The sequence below is a fragment of the Drosophila teissieri genome, chromosome 3L, assembly GCF_016746235.2.
Source record: "Drosophila teissieri strain GT53w chromosome 3L, Prin_Dtei_1.1, whole genome shotgun sequence".
NCBI lineage: Eukaryota > Metazoa > Arthropoda > Insecta > Diptera > Drosophilidae > Drosophila > Drosophila teissieri.
In genome coordinates, this window is record NC_053031.1 from 9071793 (window position 1) to 9096270 (window position 24478).

The 24478-nt window shown below is 48.5% G+C and overlaps 5 protein-coding genes across 10 annotated transcripts in view; 4 read left to right on the forward strand and 1 right to left on the reverse strand.

The window, feature by feature from the left end:
* LOC122617038 (capon-like protein) overlaps positions 1–6478 on the forward strand; it is a 45353-nt gene extending 38875 nt beyond the window's left edge. For 4 of the 6 annotated variants that reach the window (XM_043792691.1, XM_043792690.1, XM_043792688.1 and 1 more), the window contains 4 exons: positions 985–1091; positions 1779–1949; positions 2021–2143; positions 2414–4170. In XM_043792691.1, the coding sequence (XP_043648626.1) occupies positions 985–1091; positions 1779–1949; positions 2021–2143; positions 2414–3457 (1445 nt within the window). In that variant the 3' untranslated portion in view covers positions 3458–4170. Of the gene's footprint in view, positions 1–984; positions 1092–1778; positions 1950–2020; positions 2144–2413; positions 4171–4671 lie in introns of those variants that run through there. The other 2 variants (XM_043792696.1, XM_043792695.1) reach the window with 1 other exon arrangement.
* A 1305-nt stretch (positions 6479–7783) lies between these two features.
* On the forward strand, positions 7784–24069 carry LOC122617565. Its single transcript, XM_043793473.1, has 19 exons — positions 7784–8011; positions 13903–14039; positions 14116–14156; positions 14352–14648; positions 14867–14994; positions 15294–15398; positions 15725–15913; positions 15992–16122; positions 16393–16503; positions 17114–17208; positions 17279–17375; positions 17436–17528; positions 17708–17863; positions 17927–19925; positions 21419–21523; positions 21599–21780; positions 21845–22021; positions 22076–22398; positions 22469–24069. Exons 1-19 carry the CDS (start codon positions 7784–7786, stop codon positions 24040–24042), a joined length of 6168 nt encoding a protein of 2055 aa, XP_043649408.1. The 3' UTR covers positions 24043–24069.
* On the forward strand, positions 8932–10336 carry LOC122617566. Its single transcript, XM_043793474.1, has one exon. It carries the CDS (start codon positions 9069–9071, stop codon positions 10209–10211), a length of 1143 nt encoding a protein of 380 aa, XP_043649409.1. The 5' UTR covers positions 8932–9068; the 3' UTR covers positions 10212–10336.
* On the reverse strand, positions 10554–11330 carry LOC122617568 (serine protease 1). The gene has a single exon (XM_043793476.1). The coding sequence runs from the start codon at positions 11328–11330 to the stop codon at positions 10554–10556; it is 777 nt and encodes a 258-aa protein (XP_043649411.1).
* On the forward strand, positions 11535–12851 carry LOC122617567 (MORN repeat-containing protein 5). The gene has a single exon (XM_043793475.1). It carries the CDS (start codon positions 11624–11626, stop codon positions 12488–12490), a length of 867 nt encoding a protein of 288 aa, XP_043649410.1. The 5' UTR covers positions 11535–11623; the 3' UTR covers positions 12491–12851.
* Positions 24070–24478: the final 409 nt, after the last annotated feature.

A 24478-nucleotide genomic window follows, 5' to 3' on the forward strand; every position in this document is an offset into this window, starting at 1 on the left:
ACTGCCGCGACCGCAGGTCGTATGTGTAATAAGTACGCCATTACACCATTCAACACCTCATTTATTGTCTTTGGCCGCACGAATTGCAAAAATAGTACATCCAAAACACATCATATACAAAAGCTATAGGTAAAGGCTGAACATTTTGTATCACTAATTGTTGTTCCATGTCACGGAATCGTTTTGCAGCTGTTTCGGGAAGAGCTCTCTAATTGAGTATGATGTGTTCCGCGAAATGGGTCATTTGGGTTGTAAAAATTCGACAATAGATGGGGGCTAAATTTAGCCAGAGCAACATGTGTTTTTCCGAGCGGAATCCTTGTTCAATCTTAGCATGAATTGAGGCGGGCAAATTCCAACAATTATTTGCAAAAATACTTGGCGGGTGAAAGTCATGCGGAACAGCAAATGAATTTACATGCTGCGAAGGATTTTTACAGCACTTGCAGCAATTCATCGGCAATTAACACGTGCCCCAGGTGCGAAACGTATATCTTGCCGTATATACGAGTATACATACCTACCTACCAAAATTGATATACATTCATAGCGCCCGATCCGCGAGTTCTGAGAAGAAATTTCTTAAATATTTCCCAACAAATCAAATTCGAATGGCATTCGCAAAAACAGAAGTGAACTTCGTACGCCCCATCGCCTCTATTCAAGATCATCATTATGCCCGATGGTATCATGGTATGCGTAGTGTATCCAGATAATTGTATCATTATTTATTCGATACGGCCAGAGCATAATCAAAACAAATATCGAACTCTAGACGCTGTAATTAATGGGAAATTAAGCGCGAAAGTGGCCGCCAGTGCGGATCGTGGGGCACTAGACCACCAGGTGGGCCGCGTGGGTGTCCCGCGACCTTGACAGATTGGAGGTCGATGGGGCTCGAACTTACACGGCACACTCGCCTAATCAACCAACCATTCCAACCAGCTATTCAACTCGCAAATCCAATTCCTTCACTATTTTTAGAGCACTTGGCCATAACGCCCGATCTGAACCACACGCAGCCGCAGCGGCCAAACCACTTGGATATCATGCCATCGCATTCGAGTCTACGCAAATCGAACAGCCTGCTGGTGAGTAACTCATGTCCATCATAATGATTGTGGGCAATGGTAATGGTGCGCTAATAATAAGCGAAATCACTGCCATATCCTGGCAGGGCAATTAAAATGCCGGCGATGGTGAATTTTAATGAGCCGAAATCTTCGAAATGAAATCAAATACAATGTGGCCCATTGCTGGCCTTTCTGTTTAGGTCATAATGTATAAAATAATATTTCCCAATTTGTTTACCTAACAAGCGCGGTCAAAAGTGGGGGTAAACAAGCTGTAGCTGCAATAAAATTCAGATTCAATAACTTTTCCTTGCCCCCGAGAACTGTCAAGGCTAAACTGGGCATAAAAGGAAAATGAATCTTGGTTGTAAAACGACTAAAAAGACAGTTTCACAATTAAATGTGTCAATTTAATAGCATTTTCCAGCAACATGTTCTCATGCTCTTATTGCCATAAAAGAAACATGGAATGAACATGTTCTTTTTTATGACTGCATAATTATACAGTGAAACTAGCCTATTAATCGATGCCGTGTAGAAAAGTCATAACTTTTCAAAGAACACACAAACGTTGCTTATCATATTTTGCAAAACACATTCTCTTTGAACAGTCGCATAGTAATACATGGAAACACATAAACATTCCACGGAGTCCATGACCTTGTTTTAAAATATCTCTTTTTTTATTCCACCCGCGTCTTAAAGTGCGATGTGGATGACAAGTCGCCGGGCTCACCTTCCTCGCCGCGTTCTGAGATCACCCAGCTGAAGGACCAGCTGGAGGCACAGGCTCTGCAGACGCGCCAGGCTCTTGGCCAACTGATGCTGGTGCGGGAGCAGCTCATCTCGGAGACCAATGCGCGCATCGAGGCTCAGGTGGGTGTTCTTAGCCTGAGGAAACCTTTCGCTCTTATTAAGAACTCAAACTAATACATGAAATCCTTTAGGCGCGCACCCAACAATTGCTGCAGCAGAACCGGGAGCTCCTGGAGCACCTGGCCTCCTTGGGAGCCTACAACGAGCAGCAGACAGCCGGACTCACGTCGGCCAACATCGGAATGGCGCCACAGGTGAGGATTATACCCCTTACTATACATGCTACATATACTATATGTGCTTTTGAGTTATGCGATCGTAAATTTGCGCTCATTTCGAGCCTTTTCAAGCTGTGCCGCCTTTTTGCATGATTTTCGTTTCTGTTTTTCTTGGCTGCCGTTTGTTTTTGCACGAGTGTTTTTTGCCATAGTTGCCCCGTTTTTGTTGTGCGTTCCCGTTGTTGTTGTTGATTGAGAACAGCAGAACTTAATGCCCTGTGACCTTTCACCCCATCCCACGTGTAGCAATCGCAGCTGCAAATGCTGCTGCAGGCCACCAGCAACAACAACAACCTGGCCACGATCAACCAGCAGATCAGCAATCTGGGCAGCATCAATCAGCAGTTGACCTCGCTGAGTCACCAGTTAAGTGGCCTCAATCAGCAGAGCCAGCACCTCCAGAACCTGCAGCAGCAACAGCAGCAGCAGCAGCAACAACAAACGCAGGCGGCACCGACTCCAGCCACGCCCCCGCCCGCTGCGGGAGGCAGTAGTCCGTATCCGTCGATGAGTGCGCTGCAGAGCATCAGCAATCAGTTGCAGCAGCAGCAACAGCAACAGCAGCAGGATGCCCTGTCCAAGGATCTGTTCCAGGTGAATCAGGAGCTGCTGAATCGCCTGCAGGCGCTGAACTTGAACGCCAATCCTGGCCAGAGCCAGCAAACGCCCGCGGCCTCGGCGCACAACTCCTTCTTCTATGTGAATCCCTTGTCCTGCACACCGGCCACGCCCAACAACAATGCGGGCGGAGCAGGAGGTTTCAATTTCCTGACCTCACCGGCGGCCACGGGAACACTGACGCCCTCACCGCTGGGCACCATGAATCGCAACTCCTTCGCTGGAAGTTCGTCCTTGAACGAGGACATTCGCCTGAGCATCGAGCACAATCTGAACAATCTGGAGGAGCAACTGAAGGCAGCGGTGTCCAATGGCAACCTGGCTGGTCTGGCCTGTGGAGGATCGACCAGCACCCGGGACACCAGTCGTAGCTCCTCCACCCTGGACTCTCCATCCTCGCCACGCTTGAGGAGCAGCAATAACAACATAAGTCCTGGGAGCAGCAATGGCAACCAGAACCACAACAATAATAGCAATAGCAATAGTAGCAGCAGTCGCGAAACGCGATTCAATACGGTTCTGCTGAGGGTCACCGACGAGGCGGGTCACCAGAGGAAGCTCTCGGCCACGCCCAGTTTCATAACGAGGAGCACCAGCGAGAAGGTGCCCAATCGCAGCCAGATGATGAGCCAGGTGCAGCGGACCACCTGGGCCAGGCACACCACCAAATAGGAGCCGCGGTTCGGAACTCCCAGTGAACCAGGGGTCATAGGTTAAAGGATAAGGAGCGAGTGGGAGTGGGAGTGGGGAGTGCATGAGTGCAGGATCGAGTGAATGAGTGGGTGGAACAGTATTAATTTAGGAGAAAAGGAGAAAAGGAAGCCGAAGCCTACTTTAGTTTTGCATTTTAGGTGTCCTAGTAGAACGCATCGCTGGCGTCTAGTGTGCCAATTATTTGCCCAGCTCAACGTCCTTTTAAGTGTAATATACATGTACATCTTTCAACTATTTAGCAATATCTTCAAGCTCAAAACTGTGCCAAAGTCGAAAGTTTATAACTCCAAAGTTGAACTCCAAAGTTTGGTTAGCAGTGATAGACCTTAGGTAAAAGTATTTGTGAAACATAATCTTAGCATATCAGCAACGAAGAAACTTACTCAAGTTCGCAGTAATCGTTTGAAAGTATTTTCTCCCCCCCAAAATGAACAACTATGTATATCTATGCAACTAGTGATTAAGCTAATGAGTCTAGTCTAAACTGATTAAGTTCGATACTGTTATTTTTGTAAATTGTTGTACTTTAATTCAATTCGTCTTTATTCGCAAAAATGCAATAGTCGTGTGAAATGCGTTAATTAGTTGCCAGGCAGGAGAGTTATGTGTAAATTACAATTTCAAATATTCGTTTGAACGCGGAATACAGGCGGCAAAAATGAACGGCAGACAAGCAGAAATAATAATAAAAATCGCATAATTATGTAAAAACCTTTGGCGATTGTTTCCATTCGTTTATTTATGCATACTCTATATTGTCGTTAATAATTGAAAGTTAACGCCAGACTGGGCAATTTCCCTAATGACTTTTCCGACACAAAAACATGCAGCACACTTTTAAGCGCATTAAGCATCCGCCCCGTGGGACGGTCAGTGTATGAATTTCCCTCCCTGGATGAATGAAAAACGATGCCGTGGCCCAAGGAACAGAGGCAAAAACAAGTGTCGCCATTTTTCACTCCACTCGGCAGTTGGTTTTCGTTGAGTTTCCGTTGAGTGTTTTTTTTTTCTGTCCCGGCTGCCTACGGATTTCGCTGGTGGGCAGCAATTTGCGCACATAACTCATTTGCATAAATTTACACACTGACTTTAACGTATTTGCCCCACCACGCTTAACGCTACCACACCCACCGATTTTCCATTCTCCATTTTCCATTTCCCATTTCCCGCAGCTATCGTCGACGGCGAAAGTGGCCCGATGGTTCCAGCAACTGCCCTGGCACACCGCATCCTTGTCCCGTCCGGAGAGCGGCTTCGTTTCCGGCGATTCGCGCTCGGAGAAGTATCAGGAGGATCATTTCTACGGCGCCATCGCCAAGGAGACGGATGATTTATGCGATGAATTCCTGCTGGTGGAGGGCAGCAGCACCATTTGGACAAAGCTGAGCGCCAAAAAGCGTCGTAAATTGCTCGGCATGCGGCTGGGCAAAGTGACAACGTTCTGAGCAGGTCCTTGCTCTCATCATCGTCGTCATCGTCCTCGGATTCGCGTAATGTGTGCGTTTATTAGCTGTTAAGTGAGTTTTTAGCATAGCCCTAAGTGTAGGTTTGATAAATTTCCGCGTAGGCATAGCTAGCTAGTACGAAAACCAATAGACTAAAGGACCAAATTAACCCAAACGAAGCGGAACGAAACGAAACGAATCGAATCGAATCGAGAAGGGAACGACATGCTCATTGAGATGCCATGCAACAGGCATAGGACATAAGTCAATTAGCGAGCATAAAACGTAAGCTCAATGTGTATTTAAGTATTAACTGAATAGTAGTATTTTGGCCAGTAAGAGAAGACGGTGAGTAGCTTGTGGCCATTCAATTCATTAGGCGAACAAACCACGCACATTAATCATACGTCACGTAGCCAACCATGCAAACACCACACACACACCTACTGCCAAAAGCCAAAAGAGCATTAACTTGACCAACTTTTCGTGTACGAGAAAAACTGGTTATTAAGCTAAGCAAACAGGGGCCAGTACCACAGCAGCAGATTCAACGGAAAAAACAGGGGAAAACGAAGGAAAACGGGAAAAACGGAAAACGCAGGAAGGAGCTTTTGCGGTGCAGCCAGTACCAAAAAGATCAAATGTTTGATATTCATAAATTTCAGCCAGCTACACCGTTTTTATGCATAAATCGATTCTACTTTTACGCTTGGCAGTCCCTTTCCTTTCCTTTCCTTGCCGTTTTTCTCCCGCTTTTTATTTGGGTAACTCTATAAATTTAAGTCAGCTGCTGAGGGAAGTGCAAGCCGAACTTGCGGCATACGCGTCGTATGAGCAATTTACTCAGAATTTATGGGGATTTGTTGGCTATAAAAAGCGGGGTTCGTAGGGTAGCTAGACATACTACTTAGCTAGGTAGCTGCGAAGGTGTTGTACTGATTGCACTTCACCCTTGATGGGTTAAGTTAGGGATAGTATAGACAGATAGGGATAGTTGAATATGCAGAGACCTCTGCGAAACAGTGACAATCATGAGGGGAGAACGAAATTTTGCATTTCAAATTTGAGTGGAGTTAAAGCCGGCCAAATGGTTTTCAATCATCATCAAACTCGGTCGAGTTTTTATTGCATTATTTTGGTAGCTCTTCCGTTTATTGCGCGGCATTACAATGAAAAGTCGATTTTCCTAACGATTTTATGACATTTTCGCAATTTAGTTACGAAATTGATAGATGCCAGAACGAAAACACAAATTAATTTACGTAAAATGGTTTTAGTTAATTTATGCAAAACGATTTTTGAGACTGAAACTGAAATTTGTACTAAGCATAAAACAGGACACAGAAACACACACGAGCACATAACACATCACACATACTCGTACTCGTACATCCATGCATTCCACAAACAATTGCGACAAATAGGAAAAGTTTTTATAAGCTACTTTAGCCTAGCCTTACCCAAGTTGAATTAATATAAGTTGCTCTGGTTCAACGCAATAGAATAAAGTGAGAATAATAAAAATTAAATGCAACATGCTGGGCCACATGTCCTCCTCCAGGTCCTGCCAGGTCCTTCCACTGCCGTCGCTGCTGCCGACACTTTACAGTTCAATTAATTTAACGCGCTTTGCATGTACTAGAAAATGGAAAGGCATTGCATATCAGCGGGGCCAGCAGACAAGGATGTGCCAGGACATGGACATGGACATGGACGTGGCGCCGGAGGAGCACGGTCCGCAGCAGGAGGGCTTGGCTCGTGTGGAATGGCTGTGCCAGCTAACAAGCGCATTCTGGGAAAGTGGGCGTGGCGCCAAGGAGATATCATCTACGCAAACTAGCATGGCCTCGACTTGGCAATACCCCCCACTGGGATGGACACATATTCTCCGCTTTCCTCAGTATTTATGGGGAGTTATCCTTTGAGGAGAACTGTCGCTGGCAATGCTAAAACATTTACTGCTGGCAATTGATGTCCATTTAAAAATAATAAAAATATTACAAAGGCTTTATTGTGTTTTAACTTAAAGTTGACTTTGGGATGCATGCTGCTATTGGTTAAATATTAAATTTTTACAGTCACACTTTCAAACATAGTTTTTAATGATTAAAAAAAAGGCAGACCCCACCAATGCTGGGTATCACAATTAGAACACTAAGTGAAGGCACCTTTTGTGCGCTCATAATTAAGGACACTGGCCAACGCAGCGCACTAATGGAAGGCGCGCAAAAATGTATGAAAATGAAAAGTGTATAAAAAGTGAAAGTAAAAGTCAAAATGAAAAATGGTCGCCTTTCGCTCACATGGCTGACTGCGGCGACATGCGATATTTTGTGTTTTCGGGGCCGAGCTGTTGACACTTTTTGGGGCAGCGGCAGACATAATTACACAGAGGTAGGCCGCGATGTGACCCTGAAAGCAGGAAGTTCACTTTGTGTCATGTGAGACTCGCGCAGTCGGCGGTGTTAGACACGAGAAGCAGTTGAAAGTGCCGCGTGTCCTGTCCAACGTCATCGTCATCCTGTGGCCAAACTCGCAGGACTCGCTGGACTCGCAGGAGTCGCAGGAGTCAGGGAAACGGACACCGCACACTCACATGGCACATGGCACACGGCACATGGCACATTCATTGTCACTTATCGCGTGGGTGGCGCGCTTAATTCACATTTTATTTTCCAGCGCCCGTGGCTGCGCGCGTAATTGTTGCTTCAAAGTCCTGGCCAGGACCCGGATGTAGTCAGTTCGCGTTGGCGCTGCACGGCGGTCGTGTGTGCGCGGTGAATAATCGCGATTTGCAACGCGAGTGTGCAGCTGTGAGTGTGTGCTCTCCAATTTGGCCATGCAAAACGACGAGGAACCAGCTGCAGCGGGCGCTTCGGGTCTGGGCCATGGGGAATCCTTGCGTAGTCCACCAGCCCCGGCTCCGCGACGACCCAAGCCGGGCATCCTGCGACTGGACATCGGCAAGCCGCGACGCTCATCAGGTGGCTCCGTCGATTTCCGCTGCGTGGGCAGCAGCGGCAGCAATGGGAACACCAGTAACGTGGCCACTGGCGCCAACAGTGAGGTAAGTGAGCATGATTTACGGCCCATTCGGGAGTGCTTACGATTTGGCCTGGCCAACGACGACATGGTCTACGGAATGGCTATGTCTCCGGGAAGGAAGGAGGTCAGGTGGGTACAGCAAGTGCCGCAGCCGCCGTCGCCACAGCCAATAGCCATAAACACCAATCGCACTTAACTGGCTTTCGCTTCTGGCCGGGTTAAGCAAAGCAGCTCGACCCGGTTGGCTGTTAAAATCATTTTTTTACAACCATCGGTGGACAGGTGGAGCTTTTCTAAGGTCAATGCAGACGTGGAATATGCTTGGCATGCATACTAATATGGTTCTTAAGAGGAAGTGAACTTGGAACTTAAGCAATATTTGGAACTGCATTGATTTGGTGCTTCCCGATGGAATTTTCAATTTAAGTGCATTACAAATTCCGTATATTTGCATAATTAAAGTACTTACCTTCTGTTGCTTAACAAAGCCTCGACTCTTATCGGTTCCCGGTTGTAAACGTTTCTAATGAACTCAATGCACATCAAGTGTGGTTCTCCTAGTCCAACTCAAAAGCTAATTAGTATAATTTGGCCAACTCACTGTACATATGCATGCAAAATCTCAGTTCACCGGCGGTTTCTGCTTTATGGGAGTTAATAAACAAGTTAAATCACTTGGCTATTTAGGCAGCAGGTAGTTGCAAATGGCACGGCAAACTTGCCACTGCCACACAAGGGTATCCCAGTGTTCATTAGGCCAGACATGCGACATTGCGCCAAAACCGAGTGGATGTGGATGGGCACACCCTGGACTCCGGACTCCGGACTCTGGGCTTGGGCAGTGGAAGGTGGGCGGTGGGCGGTGGGGCATCGTCGAGTGGGGCAAACATTTATTTAGTCATAAAGCTGATGCGTAATCTCAACAAGCCAGGCCATTCCAAGTGGGTCAGAAGTTTGTCAGTTGGCACGTTCGAGTTTGTTTGGTTGCTTCGACTACACACACACAAAATTTTCCCTACTCCCCCGCTACAAACCAACCAACCAAATACAGAGAGCCAAAAACAGTGGAGATAGCAGAAATGTCGCAGCTGAACAACACGGAGGCGCAGCATAGGCACTTCATCACGCGCAGCAGTTATGAGGGCGCCTGGGACAGGTTGGTGAATGTGATGGACGGATTTGGGAGCTACCGCTATCCGGATGGCAGCGAGTATCGGGGCAGGTTCCACCAGGGCCAGTTCCACGGCTATGGCCATCTGCGACTGGCCCAGCCGTACCGCTTTACGGTGAAGGGTGAGTTCGAGCACGGTCGTCTGGTGACGGTGGAGGACATGTGGTTCTCCGACGGCCTGCATGTGGATGGCAGGTTTAACGGCATGACGTTGCAGTGCGATGAATGGGATTACCTGACGCCCAAGGATCGGCGTTATCATGCCGAGCGTCGCTATGGCCAACAGCCGGTGGGTCCCACCGCGTTTCTCACGTCCAAAATGCAGCCGAGGGATATACCCGATCATTGCTATGACGTGGAGGAGGGTCTGTTCAACAGCAAGACCTGCTGGATGACGGACCGACCGAGTCCGCTCCACCACGTCATGTACGTGAGCTGTCAGCAGGATAAGGATTGGATCCAGAGGAATTGCCGCAAGGCTAGAACCTCACGTATAATTGAACCGCCTTCCGATTTCTGTCGCCGCATCATAGCCAACAATTTAGCCACGGAACGAGCCCAGTTGCGAAGCACGGCCATCTATGCACCCAATGGCCAGGTGGATCGGGAGCGCTACTTCCACAAGCTGACCAAGAAGCGGGGTCAGCCTAAGGAGCCGCTGGAGAACACTCCAAAACGACCCCTGCCCGCCGACGATCCCGCCTGGGAGACGGAGAAGTGTGTGCGTGCCTATGCCAGGATCTTGGAGAAACGGCAGAAGGATCAGCAGGAGCTCCAACGTCTGTATCCCTGCGCCAAGGTGGAGAAGGTGCTGAAGCCACGCAGCTGGTCGAGCACCTCGGATGTGCGCAATCCGCAGTCGGGTGGCCCCTCCAGCTGCCAGACGGACAGCTTTGGCGAGGACGAACTGGTCCTGAACATCGAGGAGTCCTACCGCTCGGCCAACAACATGATGCGCAAGCGGACGGCGGACAACATAAATGTGGTGCAATCCAATCTTATACGGCGAAATAGCTACATGGACATGACCCGTTCCATCTTCGAGTTGTAGATGCCCGCATATTGATGTGTTTATATATGTTTTTTCTTTTCTATTTAAAATTTCACCTTTAACTCTCTGAGAAAATGAGTGCAATTGCTTTGTACTCTGTAAAATAAAATTCAACGTTTTTTAAAGTTCCCGCATTACTTTTCGAAGAACCAAACATATGTATATGTACATATTCATTACAAAGTAATGAATCTAAACCAAAACCCACATATTTATATGAAACCTACGACTATGGGAATTTTCTTTGGTTAACAAAGTTTAGCCCAAAAATTAGCCAATCATAAATGACACATCCTTGCAGGTATAGGGCCTTTTAATTATATGTGGCTACTACTTGACCCATTAGTAGGCAATTCCAGTCCTTTGACGGATCCAATCCAGTGCGCTGGTGATCCTGGCAAATCCAGCGGGCAATCCCAAGGTGCACCCATTGGAGGCCACAAAGGCGGAAATGCCCACCACGGTGGAATCCTGCTTGGTGATCAGGGGACTGCCGGCATCGCCGTAGCAAGTGGATCTGCCGTTGGGAGTACGGGTGCACAGAATCTGGTCTGAGACGGTGGTGGATCCGTAGAAGGCCGCACACTCGTTGTTGGACATTATCTGGAGGTCGACGCACTGCAGCGCATCGGTGAGTCCATTGGTGAAGGTGGTCACTCCCCAGCCACAGACATTGGCCCACCAGTTCTCGTAGCGCTGGGATCGATTGCTCAGCGATGGCAGGGACACTCGGTTGACCCGGTTGCTGAATCCAACACGGGGAATTCGAACCAGGGCGAGATGTTGGTTACCCGTGACGTATGCACTGGTTCCCACCGTCACAGTGAACTGCGCCTGACTCAGCCGGGTGGCGCCAAAGTAGATGGTCACCCCGGAACTGCCCGTTAAACATTGACCGGATGTGAGGATCCAGGTGTCGCCTATGATGGTGCCACTGCACCAGATGTTGCTCTGCCCAAAGGCCATGCCCACCACATAGGGAGCCTGTCCTTCGTACGCGGGGCTTCCATTGGTTATGATGTGATCTGGATGCTCGGGATCCTTTGGATCCTTTGGATCCTTCTTAGCAGCTGCGGCTGCGACGAGAGTTAGACCCAGGAAAACTACCAATAGCTTCATCTTTCCAAGAAGATTGTTGCCCAGTTCAACTGACTGGTTTATATAGATATTCACACGACTGACTAGGTAATTAGTCAGTGTTCGGTTGAACATTAGCAAAATTTCTTTGATTATCTTCAGGGGTTTTACTCACTAAAGCTTCTTATGATTATTTAGGTAAATTGCTCACTTAGTGGACATTAGCTCGACAAAAGCTGTTATAGCAAACATTTTGAACTGACATTTTATCGAATATTCACTCAACTTTAAATTGTTCATTTCGGTAAAAAGTATACATAAGATATCTAAAAATCATGGAGTCGAAGACAGCGAAATCTCCAAGCATCACACAGGTAGACATCCTGCTGACTGGATCCAGATACGTTGGTCCCAGTGATGAGTTGGGCTTGCAGGAAATGGGTGTCTACATCTATCCGGATGGCACACGCTACACGGGAGAGTTCCTTAACAATCGTTTCCACGGAAAGGGCACCATTCAAACACCGGATTCTTCGGGAGTTACCTTCCAAGTTACCCATCACAATGGCAAACTGGTCTCGATCGATCAGTTGAACTTCAATGATGGCCTGCCCATGGACTTCAATATGAAGGATGATTACACGATGAGTTTCAAGCCCTGGTCGTATTGCACCGCAGAGGATCGCCGATTCCACCAGGAGACCAAGGGACCGATGGATGCTGTCGGTCCCAATAAGTTCCAGTCCAAGGACGGACCGAATCCTCTCAACCTGGGTCGCAACATCTTCGATCTGGGCTTCGGACTGCTGGGCAATCGTGGCTTTATGTTGGACACTAAGGCGTTTAACAACCAGAGTATATATCTAGGATGTCGCGAGGCCCGTCGCTGGATCCGGGAGAACTGTGCCCATGGACCGCTGAGCAAGCGTCACCTCAAGCAGAAGGTATTGGCCCGTTTTGCCCGTGAGATCATCCGGAACAATCAGGAGAATGCAGGCTGCAGTCGCAAGGAGTTCATGACCGAAATCCACCCTTGCCAGCGGCCCACTAGCTTGGAGAGCTTCGGTTCGGAGCGTCTCCATCTGGGCAGCACCACGGACTCCACCTCCTCGGAGGTGCAGGCCATGAGGTTGCGTCCTAAGGACTTCCATGCCAAGTGGACAAGAGAGCGGAGCGAGAGCGGCGTGTGTCGCATCAACTGATTGAGACTGAGATCCTTTGAGTTTTCGTTACTTTCGCTTCCATTTTTCATGTGGCCTTAAATTAATATTATATATTGTAAATCGTTGCTTGACCCACTTTCTGTGACCAACGCCTCGATGTTAGGAGCTCAAGATTTATGGCCAAAGCGCGAAAACTGCAGCCGAACATGGAAATCCACTTAGGCCTAAAGGCGTGTGCTTTCGTTTTTGTTACTAGGTCATCCATCGGTTCCATGGCGGCATTGAACCTCAGCTCAAATGTTACCTTAAACCTGGAAAATTCTGAAAAATTGAGGCCTAGGCCACCGGCACAGCGGGTAATGAACCCATAATCGCCGAACATTATGCTACACGTGCACGGGGGCGTAGAGATAAATTTGATGTTAATTAAAGCCAGCCGAGAAATCCATTTAATTAAAAGGGACGAAAGGGAAATCAGAGAAAGTGAAAGTGAAAGGCAAAGGCAAAACACAGAAAACACAATGAAGACCACCAAAACATATATTTCAATAGTGGGCGCTCCCCCAGAAAAAAGCACACAAGCCCACACACAGGAAAATATGGGGGGAAAAAGGCAAGTGGATAAAACCCGGGAAAAACCTAGAATTTCGCGATTTTCTTTATCAACCCTTGCATGTTTGATTTTCATTTACATGGCCGGGCCAAGAATACAAGGTGACTCAATATCACACACACACAAGCGCCATCTAAATGGACATTCGAAGTCCTGGCTGGTTACGCCCGGATACGGCGTTGTTATCACATGCCGTTGGCGATTTTTACACTCATTCGTCTTCGTTCCAACTGGGCGAGGAAGTCAGCCACTCGGTCCCGGACTCCCGCACTACCACACTCCCGATCCCCTCCAGCCACCATCCTGTCGCAATGTCCTGGCGCATGTCCATGTAAATTCCTTCAGAGTGTGTGCGTTTGTGTGGGTTTTGGGCACGTTTTGGCTTTGATAAGTTGCCCAACGCGCGGGCGGGGTGGTGTTCGTTCTTCATTCATATTCATTCATTATTAGAAAAATTTAAGTTTCACCTGTCTGTGTGAGGTCCTTCGTGGTCGCCGTCCCTTTGGATGATGATGGTCTTTTCCTGCCTTGCTAGCCCGGCCAGCCAACTAAGCCGTTCAGTCTGCGCACACGGCTGCTCCAAAGCACTTCGGCTTACAACTGGCTAACTGGCTAAATCGGGAGCAAAAAGTGCTAAGTTGTCCATTACCACTGAAGAGATTTTCTTTGAGATGTAACCATAACTTTGCACAGCAGTGGAATTAATAAATGAGCACTTAACAGTGAAGGTCACTCCACACGCAAAGAGTACCAGTGTGATTTGAGTAATTAGCTGTCCCAGAACAGCACTTGAAAATTAGTGAGTGAGTGAGAATCTCTTGCCATCGTCCATTCGTAGAACAACTCGGGAGTCACCTCGCCACATCAACTTTCTGTGACCTGGGCACCGCCATGCGACTTGGATAGAGGTGGCTGGCAAATGCAGAGCAGCGCCGATGCGAAGAGGGAATTCTACAAAGGACAACGGGGCAGGAGGTGAGTCCTTTAAAGGGATACTTCTAACCACGACCCACTACCTCCGTCTCTGTGTTTCTATCTGTTTCTTTTCAAGAACTGCGTCACAGGAGGAACACAGATCCTACGAACTGAACGGTATGCAACATCTGTCTACTTAAAAATATAATATATATACTATAGTTTGGCAGGCACAAAATATCAAGGACCTGCACATTTTTTAAACACTGCTTTAAATTATTTTTATATAAAATAAACCTCTTTTTTTTAAAAGCCATGCTATTCTTTGCTGTAAGTGTTTAATATAGAGTAACCATTTAATGACCACTCCAGACTTCCCACTGCAAAACCAGAGCAGCGACGCCGAGAGCTGCCACCAGGAACCCCACTTCGCCCACCACCAGCAGCGTCCGCCAGGAATCGGATTCGACGAGGATGGCGGCGGCGGCGACATTGACGATGAGGAGAGCTACACAATTTCCGTATCGGCAATAATGCAGAGACGTGCCAGTGTGCGCGGCTATCGGGGAAAACGCGGCAGCCGGAGTTCGAGACGTGCATCCAGTCCCATGGATCACGTGCTGGACAGTGTGGAGCGGCGACGCTCCAGTGTCTATACGACAAGTTCAGGCAAGTCCGTGTACCCATAAGTGTCCGGAGCAGATTTCGTTTGGTTAACGAGCGGAATGCTCCCCGGCTCTCCTCGGTCCTCAAGTGGCGGCTAATCAACGTCTGGGGGCCTGTTTTTCGTAATTTTTCATGCTACGTGCCGACCGTTTTGATGGCGTGGCATACGGGGCGTATGTGTAATCTGTTTGCTCTGCTTTGACTTTCGTTTTACTTTGCAGAGGAGGGCACCAATCAGGAGTCGACGCAAGAGCAAATCTTTGAGAACATCCGCCTGCACAAGGAGGTCATACAGTCGGTGAAGCTACAGCCATGGCCCATCCGCAAGAAGCTCAAGTTGGTGCGGCAGGTGGGTGTCGTCCACTCCACACGGTTTTCTTCATGGGAGTGGAACTGGCTGGGGGATTTCGCCCCAAAACTGGGCGCGTTCGTTTTCACGCCGCTTGTCAGGTCGTTGAAAATGTTACGAGCGCCTTTCCTTCCTTGCCAGGACCACTCCACCCAGAACACTCATCAAATCCTGAGCCAAACTTTTCGATTTCATTCACACACACAAACACTCTTTATCTCCCATCTTTCGCTACACCCTGGAATTTTTAATGATGTTTGGACTTTGCGGATCCTGCGGCTTCTCGGATGTGTTGACAGGCCAAAACATATGTGGCACGCCACGAGGGCGCGCTCCAGGAGCGCTTCGCCATGTCACGCAGCACCAGAGACTTGTGGGCGAGGTTTAAAATTTTAATGGCGGCAGTAAGTGATTTTGTTACCCCCTTCTTTTTTTTTTTTGGTTTTCCCCTCGACGGAAACGCCTGCAGAATGCGAAATGCAACGGGCCCAAGGCGAAAGCCAGCCAAGCCGAGCAAACAATATTTATGTTTACAAAATTTATGGGCCACTTTCCGGTCGGGACGGACATTCAATAAATCCCCACTGTTCGCATAGTTCAACGAGCTATATATGTACTAGTGAGCCCCTTGGCATTCTCGCCGCTGGGAGACCAATTAAAATACGAACTTGCGCCGGCTGCCATTCCTTGCTAGAAATAAATCCTTTCTTGCATCCGACCTCTTCTGCAGCGATGGCGACACTGGAAACGGGAGACGGCCAGCTTCCTCACCGTCCTCATTCCCTGGGAGCTGCGCATCAAGGAAATCGAATCGCACTTCGGCTCCGGCGTGGCCTCCTACTTTACATTCCTGCGCTGGCTTATGTGGGTCAATATCATGATTGCCATTCCGCTGGTCGCCTTCGTCATTGGCCCCGAGGTGAGTGTCCGCAGAAGTGGCCAATTCGTTTGCCACACACTTTACGCACATTTATGTATCCGCTTGGCTTTGTTCCAGTACTTTGCCACCAAGCACGGCGAAACGGATCCCAGGAAAAGGATGTCCGACCCGGAGGCTCGGGTGGCCGGCAATCTGTTCACGTTCTGGGAGTTCGAGGGATACCTCAAATATTCACCTATGTTTTATGGGTAAGCCACTCGACTGCGAGACTCCTTTTGTGCGCTGAGCTTCTCTCTCAAGTCAGTCTGTTTAAAATGAATAGATAATAATTCTTTTAAAACAGAAACTGAAATCTTCTAAACAGAAAATAAGTGTCATATCTTTGGAAGACAATTATATGCTTATGTATTTATTTATTTTTATGTATCATTTATTTTTCTTTATTTTGGGAATGAGAGCTCTATTAATTGCTGGCAATATCCCTATATCATATCTTCCCCTGTTCTTCTATTCCCCAGATACTATTCAAGCACATCCGGCATTAGCACGTCCGGATATAAGCTGCCCTTGGCCTATTTCCTTACCGCCGTTCTGGTCTACATCTACAGCTTTGTGGCCACATTGAGGAAGTGAGTATGATGGGAGCACTGGGAAATAGGGGTCAAGGGGTCATGGGTTCACGGGTATGAGTTCCAGTTTTGGGTAGGCACTTCATTAAATCCCTGGTCATCGAAGCCGCAAAAAGCAAACTAAATGTCAGAATGCTCGTTAATTAATTAAACAACTCTGAAGCGCTGATTAAATAATACAAATCTTGGCCACGAGGCGTGTCTGGGGGCCTGAAAAAGTTTCTACGCCTCGAAATAATCAAAGGAAAAAGCATTGGCCATTATGATTTACGCACGCACACAGCCAGACACGTGCTTCCAAAGGGGGCGGGTAGCGTGGGGGCGGGGCAGGAAACGGAAACGGCAAAACGCCATTTTGACCGTTGGGCGTCCGACACGCTTTAATGGCTTTGTCGGCATTATGTTGATTTCGTAATTGAACAAAGCAGCAATGTCAACAGTGAGCAGTCGACACTGACCTTTCCATTTAGCCACTTTTGCCACTTTGGCGGGTCACGTGCTCAACGTGCGTGGATTAACCGAATTGCAATGCTATCCGGGACTCAAAATGGGAATTGCCGGGATTTCAGAACAAATTATGGCTAAATTTCCTCCTTCGATACTTCGACAGAATGGCGGAAAACTCGCGCAACTCGAAACTTTCCTCGAAGGACGACGAGTGCGTCTTCTCGTGGAAGCTCTTCACCGGCTGGGACTTTATGATTGGTAAGTGGGCGGCGTCCGTCGGTACTGACACAACGAGCTGCCATCATCACAAGTTTTGCATCTCCCACAGGACACGCGGAAACGGCCCACAATCGCATCGCATCCGTAGTCGTGGGCTTCAAGGAGGCACTGCTGGAGGAGGCGGAGAAAAAGAAGGATAATCGCAAGTAAGTCGCGGCCAACTGAAGCTATTTACTTACCATAATCGATACGCCGTGTCCTTTCAGCTGGCGGGTCATACTCCAGAGGATCCTGGTCAATATCCTGGTGATGGGGCTGCTGGGCTTGTCGGGAGCCACGGTGGTGCTGCTGGTTAATCAGTAAGTTGATTGGGGAAATGGAGAAGGAAGAAATGCACAGCAAAATAGTGATGTAAATTCGTTGATAAATATTTAAGGCCTTCGTTACCTTTTTTAATGGAAAATTAAATATGTATAATAGGAAATCGGTTACATCACAATTCAAAATTGGTTTCTGCTGCAATACATTTTATTTACAGCTCTGAGGATTTGGCCAAGCATGACAACTGGCTGAGTCGCAATGCGGTGAACGTGACCATGACCCTGCTCTCCTTCTTCCTGCCCATGATATTCGAGGCACTGGGTCTGTTCGAGAACTGGCATCCCAGGCAGCAGCTGCGTTTGCAATTGGCTCGGTGAGTAATATCCGGTGCTAATCATAAATAATTGGATATAACTGAAGTGCCACCACTTTGCAGCATTATGATCCTGAACATGTTGAATCTGTACTCGCTGATGTTCTCCTTCATCTACAAGATCAACAGCAAGGAGAAGCCGCTGCAGATGCTGAAATTGGAGAACGAAACAAACACCATGGAGCTGAAGCATCTACTTAGTTCGATTGAGGCTTTGAGGGCCATGACCCCCACCACTTCGCTGTATGGTGAAAGTACTTCGGATGGGCTGTTTGATGACTCCACCTCAACTGCCAGTTGGGGTGAGGATGCTGGTGGCCTCTTTTCGACCACAGCGGCTGTCACCCTAATCTCCACCACCGTGCAGCGTCTCAAGTGCTATAACATGACTGTAAAATGCTCAAAGCTGCGGCGCAACATCATCAGTGGCAAGAACTTGGCCACCACCTTGATGGTTCTCAACCTGACAACACCAGCCATGGTGCCACCAACCTTACCAACCACATTGCCTACTACACTACCTACGACATTACCTACTACACTACCTACTACAATATCTACTACGCTACCTACGACATTACCTACTACTTTGCCCTCCACATTAGCCACCACAACACCGACGACTTCAAGTAGTTGGACAACCACAGAGCCAACATCTCCGACAACAACAACGACATCACCATGGACAACTCCACCGCCCTCGACAACAACCACTGCGGGAACCACACCGACTAAAAGATCCACTACAACCACAGAATCACCAACCACAACCACACTAAAGATCACCACAACCGCACCTAAGATCACCACAGCCGAAATAAATAGTACAATACCAGATACTACAAAACCCATAACCAATAAATCATCTCCGACAACACCTATTAATACTGAAAGGCCAAACTCAACAACAAACTCAGCCACTTTGAGCACAATAGCAGTCATAACAAATACCACCAGTTTACCACTAAGCAGCACCACCAAAGGAACTTCAACCACAACCATGGAGAAACCACAGCGAGAGGATAACTTTATCTACACCACGGGCGATGATGAGGGCTCCTACGATTATGGCAGCGATTCCACTTCAGACGCTCCGGATAATTTTAGCTACTCCGACATAACGGATTACTCCTCGGAACCGTCGGAAATCGAAGATTTCGATGAGGAGGAAAGCACTGATCAGGCAGACGATCCACTGGCCAAGGTTTTGGAGCAAGTCGATGAAAATGAGACGAAAAGCCGCAGGAAAAGGGCATTGGCATTTGAATCATCATTCCTTACCAGCAAGTACAGCAAGCGACATCGTAATGATTCCACCGTCATAGCTGGACAACCAGGAGAAACCACTGAATCGGGGAGTGTCACACCTAGTCGGTGGCCCTTTAATTGGACATCCTTCAGACAAACCACGCCGGCAACCACCACAACAAAAAGAGTGCCTAGTGGAATTCTTACCAAGGAGGAGTGGGAACGACGCAGACGTCTCAAGAGCAGGAGTACCACAAGTACAAGTACGACCACCACCAGCACCACCACCACAACTACCAGAAGACCCAGGTGGAGATACCGACCCACCACGACTACTGAACTTACCAGCACCACCGAGGAGGAATCCTCCACAACGGAGAGTTCCACCGAGTCCTCGAGTCCGGAGAGCACCACCAATGCCTTCGAAAGCAGCAGTAGCACCACCGCAGAAGATGAATACAGCACCACAGAGGGAACGGAGAATAGACCCTTCTATGTGGGCTATGTGGACATATCGGAATTGGGGAGTACCATCTACTACGATGGAGACAGCGAGTTCCTGGAGGAGTGTGTGATTACCATTTGCCCCAAAGGCGATGACATCCTCGGCAGCACCACCGAGAATCCGGATAGCACCACCCAGAGCAGCGACTCCAAGCAGCTAACCACCGTGAAGCTCACGCCGCTGGAGCGGAAACAGAAGCGTCTGAAGGAAGTGCAGCTGGCGATTAAGCAAATACAAACCAATCTGACAACCATGTGCTGGGAAACCTCCTTGGGCCAGGAGCTCTCCAAAGTCATCGTGTTCGACGGGGTGAGTGCGGTTACGGGGGTTACGGGGGTTCCCCTTTTTCCTCAGCAGTTCAAAATGAAATTTATCACCATGAGCTGCTGCTATCAATTTCCCTGGGCTGCCAGCTCGGAAGCCACTGCTTCTGTATCAGAATCTATTTAGACTTAAATATGATTGAACTCAAATGGGAGTTGCTCGGAGCTTGCTGGGCGTGAAAGCCCGTTTAGCTAAATTATCCGGAAAATTTAACGCAAAATTTGTCTTCCGCCTCTGCAGTGGAGTACTCTTTGTCTTCCTTTCCTTTCCTTTCTTTTAAATTTTTTTTTTCATTTTTTGTATCCTCCGTTTTGAGGATGGCCATGGGAATTTTGAAAATCAAATTTTTGCGCTCGTCTAGCAAAACCGAAATCCACTTGACTTAAAAGGCCAAACGATTTGAGCAAGAAAAAGGCAAAATAGCAGCAATGCGAAAGGCATTTTATCATAATAATCGCTCTCGGGAGTCCTTTTCCCAATTGATGCGGAGCTCAGCTGGTGGCCGGAACAGGAATTGGAACCGAAACTTGGCAACTTGGGACTCGCTCTTCGATTTCCAGTCAAAAATTTACATAAGCCATAAGCATGATTGTGAACTTTCGCCCCGTCGAATGGCAACTTTTATTTGGCCATTTGCCACGTCGAGTGTCGATTGCCATCCCATTGGGCCGTGAACTTTTAGTCTAATCGTAAACAAATTCATGGAATGGCTAAAGTTTTCAAGGTCAGCCAGGCACTTTTGAGATAAGCATACGGTGTAGATAGCGCACCCAAGTCAATAACCCTATTGGTCTATTGGTAGTAGACATCTCAATCCATGGGATTACTTGCCCTTTTATTTCGTACTTAGCATTTGTCCGACATTCTTGTAAACTCAGTGTGTGGGCTGCCGGTCGGAAATCCCGAAAAAAATAAGAGACATGGGTCCCGTGCCCGATTTGATTATGCGAGCCCTGCAAACATGGCGTACATAATCTCTATTAAACGATTTAAGCACATAAATTAGGCAAGTTACGGGCCGGGCTTAAACGCATTTATGCTTTACGCATAACAAAATACAGAGGCGATGGGAAATTGAGTTTGGTCATGTGCGGCTTGGGTTTGGGTTTGGATGCCCAACCGGAGTGCACATCCACCTCCTCATCCACCTCCTCATCCACCTACACATCCACCTACACATCCACCTACACATCCACCTCCACATCCCATCTACATCTCCATCTCATTCGGGCTTCGATTCGAAACTTGGGGCACGTGTTCGTGCATGAATTTCGACCACAGAATCGAGGAGGTAAATTCAGCCGTAATCTAGAATTTGAAGGCGGTACAACATCGAAGATGCAACGATCCGGATTACGTGTGGCAACTTTTAAGCGCCAGCATCCGGCTACCGAGTTCATTACAAAGCGCTTATTAAAGCCCATCCCACTTTCCAACCTTATCTCTTTCCACCTCAAAACCGAATTCAATCCAAAAAGCTGATGTCCATTGTGGCGCCGCTGTGCATCGACTTTCTGCGCGCCCTCTTCGTGCGGTATGTCAATCAAAACTGGTGCTGGGACATGGAGAAGACCTTTCCCCAGGTGAGCAGACGACGCCATCCGGTTTTCGGGTGTCCGTGGTGGTGACTAATGTGAGGCTTTGTTGTCGCTCCGCAGTACGGTGACTTCAAGATAGCCGAGAACATCCTGACGTTGATTAATAACCAGGGCCAAGTGTGGATGGGCATATTCTTCTCGCCGGGCCTGGTGCTCATCAACCTGGTCAAATTGATGATCATGATGTACTTCCGCTCCTGGATAGTGCTCACCTGCAATGTGCCGCACGAGGTGGTGTTCAAGTAAGTGGCCATCATCTGGTCTCATCTGGTGGCGGCAACTCGTTGTAATCCGTAATCCTTGCAGGGCCTCCAAATCGAACAACTTCTACCTATCACTCCTCTTGACCATGCTCTTCCTTTGTGTCCTGCCCGTGGGCTATGCGATTGTCTGGCTGCGCCCCTCCTGGCATTGTGGACCCTTCTCGGAGTACAACAGGATAGCTGAGTTCATCACTAACACCACGAGGAATGCTCTGCCAAAGTAAGTTTTTAAGTCGAATGAAAAGGACTTTAATCATGATTCAAAACTTTCCAGACAACTCCACGAGCCCCTGGACTATCTTACCTCCTCGAGCACTGTGATTCCACTGCTGCTGCTGCTTATCCTCATCATATACTACCTGGTTTCGCTAACTGGCGCCCTCCGCGAAGCCAACCAGGACTTGCGCACCCAACTCCAAAAGGAACGCGAGGAGGAGCGCAAGAAGATCTTCAAGGTGCCGGAGGTCAAGCAGGCGGAACCAACGGCCACCGCGCTGACAAATCGCTGGCGCAAAGTCCTCGAGGCCAGCTCCCCGGTTACACCCACCCAGCCACCCGATTTCGATACGGAGGAGTACAAAAATCAAGCCCGGAAAGGTAAGCCATGTCAAGGCAGAGATTTAAGTTCACAACTCATTTACTTCGCATCCACATTCCCTGCACTTAGAGCTAATCTCGCGCATCATGAAGAAGGCGTTGCGCAAGGGGTCCGCCACGTCGGAAGAGGATTCGTTTGTGCGGCGCGACGACGATGACACGGACACCGAGCACCAGGATTCCCTGCCCCACGACGAGGAGGCCAAGGACAAGCGGTTCGGCCTGTCGCGATTGCAGCAAATCCGGCGTACCCGCAAGCCATCGCTGGTGGACATCGTGCAGATTGCCAAGCAGGAGCGGGCACGAGCGGGATCCATTGTGGCCGGAACCAGCTCTGCTGGAACTGGCAATTTTTCCGTAAAGGAGACGCATCCAAAGAGCCGCTTCAAAGTGGAGAAACATGAACGCAAGGATAGGGGCAGCATGAAGGACAAAAAGGACACCAGGCACAGGCAGCCACAGCAGCAGCCGCCGCCCTATGAGTCGCCCAAGGACAACGAACATGATCCGGATACAAATTCAAGGATTGTCAGCGAACGCCGCGCCAGTTTACTAAGGCGCCACAAGGAGCAGGCCGAGGGGGAGGAACCGCCCACCACCCCAGATGCTCCACAAACACCCATCTCGCCAGCAGAGCCAGTGGTACCAATGGCGCCCGAGGAATCCACACCCGAAACGCCCACGCTGGCCAAAAGCAAATTCCACATAGTTGATGAAAAAAAACCGCCGCAGGAGCTGGAAGATAAACCCTTGCCGACAACCAAGGAGAGTGGCGGTGGCAGTGGCGTTGGAAGTTTGGGCAAGTTCAAGTTCCGTAAGCACAAATTCAAGTCAAATAATGTGGCTGCCGCCAAGCCAGAGCCCGAGGTGTTCAAGTTCGACGAGCGGAGTGTGGAAAGAAGCACGGGCACGGATGTGCCAGCAACTCCCGCCGCAGAGCACCTGAACAGCGAGCTGTCCGGCACTGAGGAGCAGGAACGGAGTCTGCCCTCACCCACTCCCAGCCAGGGTCAGGGTCACCACCAGCGGCAATTGTCCGTGCTTTCCCGGCAAGGTCGCAAGAAGATCGGCAACCTGTTGGCCCTGGTTCGTGAGGCAGTCAATCTCAAGAAGGACGATGTGGAGCAGCCGGTCTCGGATGAGTCGCCGGGTCCCACGACGCCCACCTATTTGGCGTACACACCGCCGCCACCGCCATCAGTATTGTCCAGCGTGTCCAGTTCGACGGCCTTGGAAATGCCACCTACTCCCGAACCGGAATCTCCCACGCCCAGTGCACCACTGCACTTTGGCAGCAGCACATCCTCCCGTCCGCCTACCAAGCCACCCAAGCCTCCAGTGGTGCCCGCCTCCACCATTGCTCCAACGGCTACCATGGATGACCTGGAGGAACTGGACACAGCTGGTCCAATAACGTTTCCCAAACGCAGCGATTCCCATCGCCGTCGCACCATGAGACAGGATTCACAGAGCTCCATTTGGTCGGATAATATACCCACAATTACCATAAGCACCACCGGCAGCGATGAGTGCATCGTGGACGGTGCTACTCCACCAAATGGACATCCCGAGCCACGGAGTGCTTCCCCAGAGCCCACAGTCAACATAATAAAGATTGACATTGAGAATGAGCAGGAGAAATGATGTACCTACCGAAGAAGTGCCTTGAACACCAGATTGTCTTCTTGAATAAACACATTAGCATTCTTCCTACTTACTATTCACTTACTATTTAGCTTGAATCTTGTTCTTCAGAGTATAAAAAGAAATCTTTCGATCCATACGAAATAATGATGTTTTATTCATTAGCTTATTTTCGTAAAAAGTAACAATAAACCACTCTATATTGCACACAATTAAAATGTGTTTTTTTTTCACTTTTGAAAATAATTATTTGCGCTTGAATTTATGTTCCTTTTACTAGAAATTAAATAACGCGCCAAGTTTAGTATTGCAAAACACCAAGGCAAGCAGTGTGCGCAAGCAGTGCCTTGCAGTTCTAAAAGTGGCCACAGTTTTGTGGCGCCACTCAGTTCAAATTAAATATTTAAAACATTTAAATAGGAAATTCAAATCTGGA